This window comes from Chanodichthys erythropterus, chromosome 10 (assembly GCF_024489055.1).
Source record: "Chanodichthys erythropterus isolate Z2021 chromosome 10, ASM2448905v1, whole genome shotgun sequence".
Taxonomy (NCBI): Eukaryota; Metazoa; Chordata; class Actinopteri; order Cypriniformes; family Xenocyprididae; genus Chanodichthys; species Chanodichthys erythropterus.
Genome location: NC_090230.1, coordinates 34,935,915 through 34,949,659, shown reverse-complemented (window position 1 = coordinate 34,949,659; position 13,745 = coordinate 34,935,915). Strand labels below are relative to the sequence as shown.

At 37.8% G+C, this 13,745-nt stretch overlaps 1 protein-coding gene across 1 annotated transcript; it reads right to left on the bottom strand.

Moving 5' to 3' along the window:
- Positions 1-10,125: 10,125 nt before the first annotated feature.
- tlr8b (toll-like receptor 8b) lies at positions 10,126-13,339 on the bottom strand. Its single transcript, XM_067399041.1, has one exon. The coding sequence runs from the start codon at positions 13,337-13,339 to the stop codon at positions 10,295-10,297; it is 3,045 nt and encodes a 1,014-aa protein (XP_067255142.1). The 3' UTR covers positions 10,126-10,294.
- Between the last annotated feature and the right edge of the window lie 406 nt (positions 13,340-13,745).

The following is a 13,745-nucleotide window of genomic DNA, read 5'->3' as shown; positions in this document are numbered from 1 at the left end:
ATCACCAATGAAATCTAACAACAACCGGCTCATAAATTTAGTTTCTAAACGCTCGAATCTTGACAAAAAAAACTGTATTTTTCAGGATGGATCAAGTTAATGCACATGCGCAGACCTAAATGCGCGTCTCCGGAGGCGCGTGTCTGACTGTTTCTATAGAAACTGCTGATTCTAACAGCCGCTGAAGTGACGCGATGACTTTACCAGTCAGCGATTGGCTCTTATTTAGAAAGCGGGACTTATTCCGCCATATTGCGCGTTACACTTTCTCCCATTCAAAACAATACGAGCGACACGTCTTGTGTTATTCTATAGTCTTTTGCTGCGTACCAATTTGCATACTATGCGTCCTAAATAGTATTCGAAATAATAATTAGTATGTCCCAAATCGTAGTATGTTGAAATGAGTATTCCAAAGATACCCGGATGGTGTACTTTTTCCGGTTAGAATTCGAAGTGCAGATCCGTGCACACTTCTAACGGCTAATATTGCCCATAACACATTGCGCTGTGGACGAGGATTTGATTAGAACTACAAATACGAATAAAAAGTGTTTAAAAACTACAAACATGACGGACGTGCGAGGTACAACGGTTAAGATAAAGGGGCTTGAATGATTAATAAGCAGTGTCTAACCTGACAAAAAGATATGTTATCCACATTATATTTCATCTGCAACAGCATTGTGAACTTTTATAACGATGTGTTAGGTCATTAACTTTTAAATGCATCATTATGCAAAGATGAGGAGAGTTCTCTGCATGAAAGACCCATGACTGGCAGATCAACGTGCGACTACATTTCTCTCCGAAACGGTAGGAAAATAAATGTAATTCAATGTGGAGGATTTTAACTGTGACAAGATGATTGACAGGTAGTTTAAACAATTACAGGTTGAGTAACTAAGCAACAGAATGTCCGTTAAAGACGCAGTTATGACGAGGTAGTATGTCCCAAAACTTGAATGCTGCGTCCCAATTCGCCTACTTATACTACGTCCTAAAAGTATGTACTCTTTTTGTAAAGAAAAAGTACATACTTTTGAGTGTGTAGTAGAAGAGTATGCAAGTTTTGGGACAAACTACCTCGTCATAACTGCGTCTTTAACGGACGTTCTGTTGCTTAGTTACTCAACCTGTAACTGTTTAAACTACCGTGTCAATCATCATGTCACAGTTAAAATCCTCCACATTTAAATTAAATTTATTTTCCTACCGTTTCGGAGAGAAATGTAGTCGCACGTTGATCTGCCAGTCATGGGTCTTTCATGCAGAGAACTCTCCTCATCTTTGCATAATGATGCATTTAAAAGTTAATGACCAAACACATCGTTATAAAAGTTCACAATGCTGTTGCAGATGAAATATAATGTGGATAACATTTAATAAATATCTTTTTGTCAGGTTAAACACTGCTTATTAATCATTCAAGCCACTTTATCTTAACCGTCGTACCTCGCACGTCCGTCATGTTTGTAGTTTTTAAACACTTTTTATTCGTATTTGTAGTTCTAATCGAATCCTCGTCCACAGCGCAATGTGTTATGGGCAATATTAGCCGTTAGAAGTGTGCACGGATCTGCACTTCGAATTCTAACTGGAAAAAGTACACCATCCGGGTATCTTTGGAATACTCATTTCAACATACTACGATTTGGGACATACTAATTCTTTTTTCGAATACTATTTAGGATGCATAGTATGCGAATTGGGACGCAGCAGAAAACTCTTCTACTACACACTCAAAAGTATGTACTTTTTCTTTACAAAAACAGTACATACTTTTAGGACGTAGTATAAGTAGGCGAATTGGGACGCAGCATTTGTTTCTGCACAAGTGCCACCGAATGGAACTGCAAAAATAACTGCTTTCATACAGGCTTTTCAAACTCATGCCATTGGTTGAAACATGTTGAGATGCTTAAATGGTTAGTTCACCCAAAAATGAAAATTCTGTCATTAATTACTCACCCTCATATCAAGCGATGAGAAAATGTATCCTGTTATCCACACGCATGCATATTGGTGCTCACATGAACAGCGTCAGAGACTATGGAAGAGAAGAAATCGTTGAATAAAGTTGTTTTTTATTCGGGGTTGCGCTCAAAAAGTATTCTCATCGCTTCATAACATTAAGGTTGAACCACTGTAGTCACATGGACTATTTTAACAATGTCTTTACTACCTTACTGGGTCTTCAAAGTGGTAATTACATTGCAGGCTTTGGGGGGGTCAGAAATCTCTTGGACGTCATCAAAAATATCTTCATTTGTGTTCCGAAGATGCACGAAGGGGAATCAAATGAATGTATTTATAGTTGTCTCTGCATAATAAAGTTGAAGTTGATTAAAACTTTGAAATCAAAGTATAAATATGAATTGATGACTTTTGTTTCTATACATAACCTGCCATCCTTCTTTCAAAACTGTGAAATTCTTGAAAACATTTTAGTGAGCAACAAAAAGTGGAGACTAGACCACATTAGAAAGTTCAATTAAATTGTCATATATCACCATTCATGCACGCATTCCATCATCATCTGAATACATATTCTAGCAGGTTCACACACACACACATGCGCCTTTAAAATAATGTCCTGAAGGACCACCTGTTGTCCATTATTGTGAAATATTTCTAAGGCATGAATCATAAGGGTGAGTAATTAATCATGGGCTGTCAGAACGGAGCGCAGGGGTCTCGTGGGAGGGTGAAGAGTCACATATGGGCAGATGGAGGTCAGAGTCACACCGCACACGCCATCGACAGGTTAACATGAGAGAGAGAGAGAGAGAGAGAGAAAGTGAGCAAGTGTGAAGACAAAAGTAAAAACAGATGAGATGAGAAATATGAGGGGAGGTGATAAATATAGGAAATAACTGATATTATTTTTAGTAGTTTCGATGAATGCATCTATCTATCTATCTATCTATCTATCTGAATTTTGATTGTAGATGCTGGTTTCAATACAAATTTAAGAAGTTAGACACATTACTCAGAGGTCTCTTCTGAAACTGAATCTCTGTGAGATTACTGGAGTCTTTTTCCTGAGAGAAAAATGTGAGAAGCAAGACATATTAATTGATTAACTTTATCTTTTACTGCATGAATTACTACAACAAAACAGCAGCCACAAAATTCAGCAAAAAAACGTGAAACAAGCATGTGGTTTCAGCACTGTTCCAATCCCAGTATCTGATTCAGACAGCTCAGCTGAATAACACGTTTAAAGGTTTTTACTAATTGAAGTCGTCATAGAGCCTGAAGCCAGCGTAACGATCCTTCACTCCTCAGTAAACTCGTGCACTGTCGCCCTCTGGCTCTCTCCACTCAAACACTACTGGCTCACAGATAAAGATAATTACCACAGGCTGTAGGCTATAGCGCGTCCCATTTTGATCTGTAGTACAAAAGATCTGAAGCCAGTTGGTATGTATTCCTTCTCTCTTTAGACATTACGCGAGTATTTGAAGTGTGCTAAGAGCCACTTCAAGCATGTTTATTCTCAAATGAATGTCACTTTTTGTTTCTGGCCTACAGTGAAAAAAGACAATTTTCTCATTTAGCAAAAATTGATTCATCCTGAAAGACAAAAAAGCCACAGGGAAAAAGCCACTGAAGTGGTTCTTTCCAAGTTTTCCATGAACTCTCTTTGTGTTTATGATTACAGCATCTACAGTACAAGCTTCTCACTAGTAAAACCTATAAAATAAATCAGCATATTAATGCAGCAAGGAGGCAGTGTTGGGGGTAACGCATTACACGTAATGTGAGTTATGTAATCAGATTACTTTTTTAAAGTAACTAGTAAGGTGACGCATTACTTTTAAATTTACAACAAAATATCTGAGTTACTTTTTCGAATAAGTAACACAAGTTACTTTGTTTTCCCATTTATTGACTGACAGCTCTCCTGTCCTTATGTTGAGAGAAATTGGGAGTAAGTGCAGAGGAGTTGTGTGCTCTGTGTGAACATGATGGTTATTGTAGTTCTAGATTAATGTGAGCAGGCATTTACTCATTTACTTCTTCTCCTGGATCCTATTCTTCTGTTCCAGAATTAGCGGCATAACTGCTGGCTTGTTTGTTTGAGCTGCGCCCTCTACTGTACAGGCATGCATTTGCATTTCCTTCAGCCTGAGGTTTATTCATTTCACTTTTGGTGAGAAAGGGTCACCATTTGCCAAAAATCTAACTTTTTTTGTTGTTATTAAAAAAAACAAACAAGCAAGCCAGCCCAGATAAGAAAAAGTAATGCAAAAGTAATGTAACGCATTACTTTCTATTAAAAAGTAACAAAGTAATGCAATTTGGTACTTTTTAGCGAGTAATGCAATATTGTATCACATTACTTTTAAAAGCAACTTTCCCCAACCCTGGAAATAAGGTTGATTGTGTGTGCATCCTTCAATGTTATCTATGGGATTATTTTACATGTTTTATTCATTTATAATTTCAGGTATCATTCATGTCCGTATCAAAAACTATAATAAATAAAAAAATAATATTATGTTACCCTTAACAAACAACATTAATTATACACTTTAAACGGTTGTATATTCTGCAATAATTCCCTATTAAGAACTATCAAAATAATAGCGAGAGTTCAAATAAAACAGTTCCAAATCTGTTACTTATTCTGGTTCACTCATTATGCATTTCATATAATAAAGAAGCACATGCAGCAATGATTTTGCCCCAGAATGCAACAGCATTTTATAAGTCTGAACCTCCAAATGACCCACTTAAAGTGGCACTGATGCCATTAATACTTTCTCAGGTCATGGCACCTTAGGATATTCAAAACACTCAAAGAGAAAGAAAGAGAGCGAGAAAAGGAAAGAAATCTTATGTGTCTCTCAGGAATGCCCTCTATATTAAATCTATAATAGAGTCGACTGCCATTGGCTATATCTAAAACACGCTCATTTTCCTGCAAATCCCAATATCCATGGGAAAACACTTTCCTCCCAATAGACAAATCCAACCTTAAATAGAAAAAAAGAATCTGATGTTTTAGATTAAATCGACTAACTGTTTAGCATGGAAACATTTTAGAACTGATTAAAGCACAAAAACAAATCGGCTTGCATGATGAATCTAATGAAAATAAATCTGAGTTACATTTCACTCTAAAAGCAAAACAAAAAAAAGGACATATTTTGCATAGAAATGATGCTTTGATAAACGTTTTATCATCACATCACAGCCCTCTGAATGGTTATTGAATCAGATTGTGAGGTGCCTATAGATTCCCACCCTAAACACAATTTTTTATTAAAATTAAGCAGTTTCCTCATACAATACAAATATTTATTATTATTATTATTTGTTTTTTTATTTATTATTAATTATAATGTGTGAAGAGGAACTATAATAACCACATTTTTACAATTCAAATAATGCATCTTTAACAGAAGAATGAGATTATATCAACAGGGTAAAGAAAAATCAGTTGATGAGTTACCATGAAAATAAAGCAAAAATTCTAAATAATCTTGGCTTTAAAACTTTTTTATGGCTTAAGGGCTTTATTTTTATGCAAAATATTTCTTATTAGTGAAATATGAGCTGGGCATGTGCTGACAGGTTTAGTACTTTAAAAATCCATATGAACAAGAAAATTAAACATGCAAAGAAAAGTTAACATGCAAAGATTTTTTTTAATAGATGTGACTAAAAACCAAGATCAAAACCCCAAAATAATGATACAAAATAGGGCAAAATTAGCGGTGAAGGCACAACAAATTAGTCGTGCATTAGAGTTTCTGTGTTGTATACTGATTTAATTGGCCCACTGATGAACCAATGAAATAAAAAAAGAGCCTCCACGCTCCTGCTCTGCCTTTCCAGTCACGTCGCAGCATGGCATCTGGAGCGTTGTGGCAGGGTCAATGTCAGCGAAACGGCATGAAACTCAAGGCAAGCAATCAGTTTACCAGTGAGATGCTAACTCGGCGATGAGAAGAGAGGGGGGTGCATCAATGCCTAATTAGCCACTAGCATGTTCTCTTTAATAATGCAGCATTAAAAAGCCAGGAGGACCACACACACGCACACTCATGTTCACACTACAGTGGGGTTCACGCTCATTCAATTCTCAGTGGGCCCCAAAACTCAACAGCACAAGCAGGAGGAGTCCCAGCAACCTACAGAACAATGGTAATGAATAGAGAGAGAACATTTTGTTTGTGCTCATATTCTGAATTTGTGACGAGGGAGTTGTCAAACGACAACCATCACGCTTGTGGCTGTATGTCAGGCGCGGTATTCACTCAGGGGTGGACTGTCAGGGAAAGGCCCTGTCACATTACACAGAAGCTGTGTGCTGGTTGGCTCTGTGCATCCACCACTGGGGCCAGTGTGGGTTCCTGTGGGGCCAGCATCTGTGTACTGACAGCTGGCTCTCCAGGGAGTGTGTGACGTCCACGTTCCCTGGAGCTCAGTACTGTACTGTTGCATATGCAGACGACAATACACAGATAAAGACTAAGCCATGAAATAGCATTACTGCCATTGAGACATTTGCATTTTATAAGAAAAAAAGTTTCTTGTTTATATTTTTATTTATGAATTAAAGATACATTTTTGCCACTCCAAACCAAACCTCACAAAGAGAAACATCTACAGTGGGTGTAAAAATACATTTTCAAACAGATTTATTGCTGTGGTGTTTTTTGCAGCATGGGAAAGTGCATAGTGCATTGTACAATAGTGCGTTGTACTATGCACTATCCTCCTTTTTATACGATAGCTGAAAATGGCCAGTTATGAACTCCACAAAAGTCATTTTAATACCCTCAGAGGCCCTATAGGGACCTTCCATCTCACTTCCCAATATTCCAGCCCAAATTATCACCCGCCAGCTCTTTGCTGACGTCACAGTCGTGTTGGAACGTGGTGGCCATTCACCAACCATCCAGAAATCCATCCATTTAGACCATCCACTGTAGTACGGCATTAGTCAGTGAATAAAACTATTTAAAAATGAGTCTTCATGTATTTCTAAACCCACTGTAAACATTTCTGTTTGTGAGGTTTGGTTTGGAGTGGCTGAAATGCATTTTTACACACAACTGCCAGCCTGCATGGAGAGCTTCTTGAGACTCCAGAGACACCAGCAGCTTCAAATACCTGTTTGCTGCTCAACACTGGCTTTTTTATAGCTGCTCTTTTAATACAATTATGTTTTTTTGACAGGAACTTTCATTAATAAGCCTTTACTCCACATCACTCACAAATCTTATGATAATTCAATAATCTCCATTCAGTTTTCACAAAATATTAGTTGTTTTCATGCCTTTTGCACAACATTGCACCATTTCATGCTTTTCATCTTCAGAAAGATCTTTCTTCCTCCCCATATTGCATGAGAACTGTGACTTGCTTAATAATGTGGAACAACCTCTAAGTAGGGTTTCCATAGATCTGGCAAATTATTTTGTGGATAAATAAACAAACAAACATTTTCTTAGAAAAACTAAAATCTGAATGTTTATTGTACTGAAATCTTACTGATATGTCACTTGCATAATAATTTGGAACGCAGTGTACAGTAAGGGTTTGTGTGACCTTAAATTGGAACTACACTATTTTACCTTGCTTTTACCATTGATTTTTTTGGAGTAACATTGAGGAACCTTAAGTTTACTTAATTTATTCATGAAAGTATCCCATATGATGCACTTTGGGGCCTAAGTTTTTGCTTTCTTTTGCATAGATCCCCCAAGTAGATGTCTGTTTTTGGTCAGTTAAGCTCCTCATACTGTACAGTATTGTTCAGCAAGCACATAGTGTTGTAGCCCAGGTTCTTGTAATGCTAGAAATTGAACCAGTCCATCAGAAGTTCATCTACTTTATTAACACAGAGAGAGTTAGCAGAGTTGTTCTCCAGAACCCACTGCCCTCGCCGTGATCCGCACCTTGTGCCAGGCGTCACCCTAGATAGAGACATTCTTTCTCTCACCCTTTTTTATACGCCCACAGTTTTCATTTTGCATTCATTTCATTGCCTGGAGTCATGAATTTTTCATCACTGGTTTCATGATGAATAAAAGATGAAAAAGGGAAGGACATAGAGAGTTGGAGTATCTGTGTGTTTGTGTATCGTAACTATGTGAGTCCACAAAAGGCACTGATAAAAATCTGTCACCATGCTGTATCGTTCTCTAGAGTGATAAAGTGCATCACAGTATTTCCTGTACAAATGTGACTCTGATTGCACCATAACTGAGACTAATGGGAAGTTTTTGATAAAATTAGTTTAAGAGGGAAGTGACTGCATGGGTAGGGAAGGTCTATGGCGAAAATCTATGGCACTTTGGTTTCATGAGATAAGAACTTGGTAATGAGTGATGGGAGCAATGTGTTACTTGTTACATTTATCCGATTATTTAGTAATTAGTAACATAAAGCATTACTTGATCAATTTGCACTATAAAATCAGTGTTACTTCTTCCACCTAAAATGATTGTTGCAGTAAAAGCATGATGGGTAATGTAGTTCTAGAGAGTGTGCCTCATACTGAGGGGACTAAAGTTTTCTTTCAACCCATTTTTACTCTGGAGAAGAGAGAGTTTCAAGCAGCTGACGATGAGAAAAAATAACTTACGTATGATGTAATATAATTGCATAGTTTTATAATGAGTAGCACTTTATTTTCATTAATGTTCCAATTTTAAACAATACATTTACAAATACAAATAAACTACCCCAATGCTAATAGTAATCACAAATGGCTCAGGAGAAAGAATCCATCATAACAAATTAAAGGTGCCCAAGAACGTTCTTTCACAAGATGTAATATAAGTCTAAGGTGTCTCCTGAATGTGTCTGTGAAGTTTCAGCTCAAAATACCCCATAGATTTTTTTTAATTAATTTTTTTAACTGCCTATTTTGGGGCACCATTAACAATCTACTGATTTACACTCGGTGCTGCCCCTTTAAGACGCGTGCTTCCTGCCACAAGAGCTGTTGACTATTGGTGCGTTCAAGTCATGTCGGAAAGATCGTATTTACGAGCAGAACTGACATGAATGCCACCACAATGTCGTAAATACCAGTGGGAAGCTCGTAATTTTCTTTAAGCTCCGATCTGTACGAGTTGGGGGCGTGTCAGTCAGAAACATGGCGAAATACCACAATATTACAGGTATTTAGCATTGAATTGTCAGGCTTTTCTATTTACAACAAAGTAAGCTGATTCCCAGCAAAAAATACAATAGCATCACAATATAAAAATGTAATATGCAACAATAAAGTTTACAACAGCTTCATACATTAATTAAAAAACATAAAAAAGCAACATACAACTAATGTACATTATTTGCTCTACATTTTCTAGAAGCAGAAGTGTTGTTATTTTGTGTAATTAATTTAGAGAAGGCACACCGCCATCATACTCCGACGAAAGTGACTTGAACGCACCTACCGTCGTACACACGATTTCCCACCTCGTAAATACGAACTTCCCAGGAAGACTTGAACGCACCATAAGTTACAGCGCATTTACAAAGTTCACACAGCTAATATAACCCTCAAATGGATCTTTACAAGATGTTCGTCATGCATGCTGTATGCATGCTTCGAATTATGTGAGTAAAGTATTTATTTGGATGTTAAAAGTTTTATTCTGAGTGAATTTGAGGCTGTCCTCCGTGGCTAACGGCTAATGCTACACTGTTGGAGAGATTTATAAAGAATGAAGTTGTGTTTATGAATTATACAGACTGCAAGTGTTTAAAAAATGAAAATAGCCACGGCTCTTGTCTCCGTGAATACAGTAAGAAACGATGGTAACTTTAACCACATTTAACAGTACATTAGCAACATGCTAACGAAACATTTAGAAAGACAATTCACAAATATCACTAAAAATATCATGCTATCATGGATCATGTCAGTTATTATTGCTCCATCTGCCATTTTTTCCTGTTGTTCTTGCTTACCTAGTCTGATGATTCGGCTGTGTGCAGCTCCAGACGTTAACTGGCTGCCCTTGTCTAATGCCTTTTATAATGTTGGGAACATCATGGGCTGGCATATGCAAATATTGGGGCGTACACCCCGACTGTTACGTAACAGTCGGTGTTATGTTGAGATTCGCCTGTTCTTCGGAGGTCGTTTAAACAAATAAGATTTATATAAGAATGAGGAAACAATGGAGTTTGAGACTCACTGTATGTCATTTCCATGAACTGAACTCTTGTTATTCAACTATGCCAAGGTAAATTCAATTTTTGAATCTAGGGCACCTTTAAGTATTTAAACAGAAGGGCCTCATTTCGTACCATTTCATCATCCGCTGTAGTAATTTGTAAACATTTTGCTTTGACCACCTTGACTCTCAAACCTAACTGCGTTTCTCAAACTCTGCCAGAACCAGCCTTCTGCTGCCGGGTTTCTGGGCCACTCCAGCACACTGTGTCCACACAGGCAGCGTCGCAAGTTTAAGATTCTTGACTGCCGAAGAACCGGTTCCAACAATACCAGCACCATCACGTCCACGCCCTCTTCCAGAAGCCTTTGTTGCGCTAGGAAAGCCGCCATCTTGAAAATCCCACTGTGAACAAATCCCTCTGTCAACACAAATATTGTCTTTCTACTCCGGTGTATGCTCTGGTTCAGGTTATCCATGATGGGTGTACCAGGAGTCCAATCTCTTTCCGCCAAACATAGCGGACGAACTCGTTTTCCTCTATCTTCCAACTCAAAACGCAAGTGGTTCAGTACCCACTCTTCCGCCATCGGATCCTTGGTGTCGTACATAACAAAGGCATCATAAGTGCAGTCAGTCATCTTCAAGTAATAACTTTTAATTTTGGCTATCCAGAAATTATAAATGTACGATATGTCCCAGTAGAACACATGTATTGCGATAGTTGTAGACATCATGACAATAATGATGGATGAGGTGAGTACATATAGGATTTGAGCGATACCATTGTTGATGCAGGCATTTTTAAAGTCCAGATTGACCATTGGATATCCTCTTTTGGATTCCGGAAGATCGCATAAGATGTCTGTTGCTAGATAAGGAAGGACTGTGTCACTTTTCTCTAACCAGAGAATGAAGTCCAGAAGGTCACAGGTGCAATGGATAGGGTTGCTCTGCAGGTTCAGAATGCGTAGGGAGTGATCGCTACTTGTCTGGAAGGATGCGTCACTGATATGATTTAAACAGTTGAAAGCGAGATTAAGGATCATCAGGCTTTTGACATCTTTGAGAAAGTTGTCATGCAACTTGACGATCAGATTATAGCTCAAGTCTAAGACCCTTAATGATTTTGTATGTTTTGATAGGTTTCTAGTGACTTTACTCAATTTGTTCATACTTAGATCCAAAGTCTCCAACTGGGGTAAATAGTTGAGCTGTTTCCACTCAAAATCAGCAAGTTTGTTCTTGCTCATGCAAAGATATTTTAGCGTACATGGGAAATAGCTGAAAATATCGTGCGGTATTTCGGCAAGCTTGTTATATGATATATCAAGGTGTGTTAAGTTTGAGAGAGACTTAAAAAGACCTTTGAATCCACGGCCCTTCTTCCACATTATATCCAATCGATTGCCTTGAAACTGTAGCTCCTTCAGTGAGTTGCTCTGCAGGGTCTTATTGGTCAGCGTATTTATCTCATTCCAACTGAGATTCAGAACTTTGAGGAACTGGAGGTTTTCCATGAATGTCAAAGTATTCCTGACACCTGCCACCTCAAAGTAATGTTTGTTGTGACTTAAATCCAAAACTTCTAATTCTTTCAGTTCTTTCAGTGCTGAATCTGAACGCATGTAGACTCTGTTGTGAGACAAGTCAAGGTACTTCAGCTTGGGAAAGTGAACAAACTCTGTACCATTGAAATATGAAGCAATGAAGTTGGAGGAAAGATTGAGGCATGTGGTATTCTCTACTCCTATGAAGTAAGTTTTTTTGATGTGGTAAATGTTGTTCCTACTGAGGTCCAAAACTGGTCCTGTTGCCAGACACTCTGCTTTGGTAAATGGTGGGTAATTGCGGAAGTCTTCATTTGTGTGGATGTAGGGGTCTTCGCGGCTGTCTCCCTCGTCCTCTTCAGCAAGGATGTCATTTCTACACTCTTTTCTCCAAAGAGGATCTGAGAGTGTTAGCCTGTTGTCAATCAATGAAAGCAAAGACAGGTTGTGAAAGTTTCTGAACACCGATAGATTGATATGTTGGAGAAAGTTGACTCCCAAGTTTAGAACGGATAGGTTTCTCAAACCGAAGAGAGGTCGGAGATCTTCCTCACAAAGATTGTGGAAAATGTAGCCTTCCATGTGAAGTGTTTGCAATGATTTCAAACTACCAAAGCCTTTTGACAGTTTCATTCTTTGGTAAAATGTTTGAGACGGATTATTATATGAGAAATCTACAACTTCCACTTGGGGCAACACACTGAAGAATTGTCCGCTTTGAAATTCACTTATCAATGAGTTGAAGGAAAGATACAAATACTTTAACTTGGTAAGATTCCGGAACCATGACAATTGGATTGTTTTTAAAGAATTTCCAGATAGTCGTAGGTCTTGCAGTTGGGATAGTTCATTGAAAGCATCCGGATGAATCTGTAGAGCGTTATTCTTTGTCCGACAGGTAGTGCATGGGAAAGGAGCGGTAAAGCAAAAAGGGCAGTTTCCAGACAAATCAAGAACTGTCAGGTTTGTTAGGTTGCTCAGGTCAGAGGCATGAACTCGCTCAATCCTGTTTAGAAGAAGTGAGAGTTTGTTGAGGGATCTCGGTAAAGCCGATGGTATTTTCTTTATTCCATTTTTGGACAGTTCCAGCTCAGTTAGATGTAAATGTTGAAATGTTTCATTGTGAATTATCAGTTCTATACTGATATTATGATAGCAGTTCTTATTTAATGTCAAAACTTTGAGTTTCCTTGTTCTTTCAAAGTCTGATGGTCCAATTTTCTTGATACGATTGGAATTGAGGCTCAGCTGTTGCAATCCCGGAGGAAGGTCTTGAGGAATTGCTGAAATCTTATTATCATCAAGTAGCAAAGTCTCCAGGTTAGCCAATCTTGAGAAAACCCCTTGGTCTTTTTCAAGGCATTTTTCAATCTGATTCTTTCTGAGGTTTATCCGTCTAACGTTAGTCAGATTCCAGAAGGCATCCTTTGGGAAGTAATGTATTTCATTGTTTGCAAAGTCTAGTTCAGTTGTATTCCAAATCAGGTTTTTCGGGATTTTTTTCAAAGATCTTTCTGAACAGTCCAAGACAACAGAGCTGTTGGAAAGTGTTATATCACATGGAAGCTTTCTCCAATCCCAGATGAGGCCTTGAGACGAGTGGGCGGTACATATCAACATGAACACAAATATCATTTTCTTGTGATTGTGGAGACTCCTGTGAATGAGAGAATGTATTGATTGAGATAATATATTACTTATATAATATTTAAGTAATATATAATATATTATTAGTTACTTTCTGAAGCTCAAAGTACAGTTTTAACATTGTAGCAATGCAAACTAACCATATAATTGTGTATTGTTAGGAAGTCAAATTGGGTATGCCAACTTGGACAGGTTTCGTGGCATGCTCTCATGAACAAAACTAAGCCATGTAAAAGAAAACACTATCCAATATGGGATACAATCCAAAACTACATTAAATACAGGTTAAATTGCAGAAAGAATAAATGTTTTTTTTCTTCTTCTGTGAATTATTGAGTACTAAGGGCATGAAACCATCAAAATTCAAAAGATGAGGTGAGCAACTGATCCAATA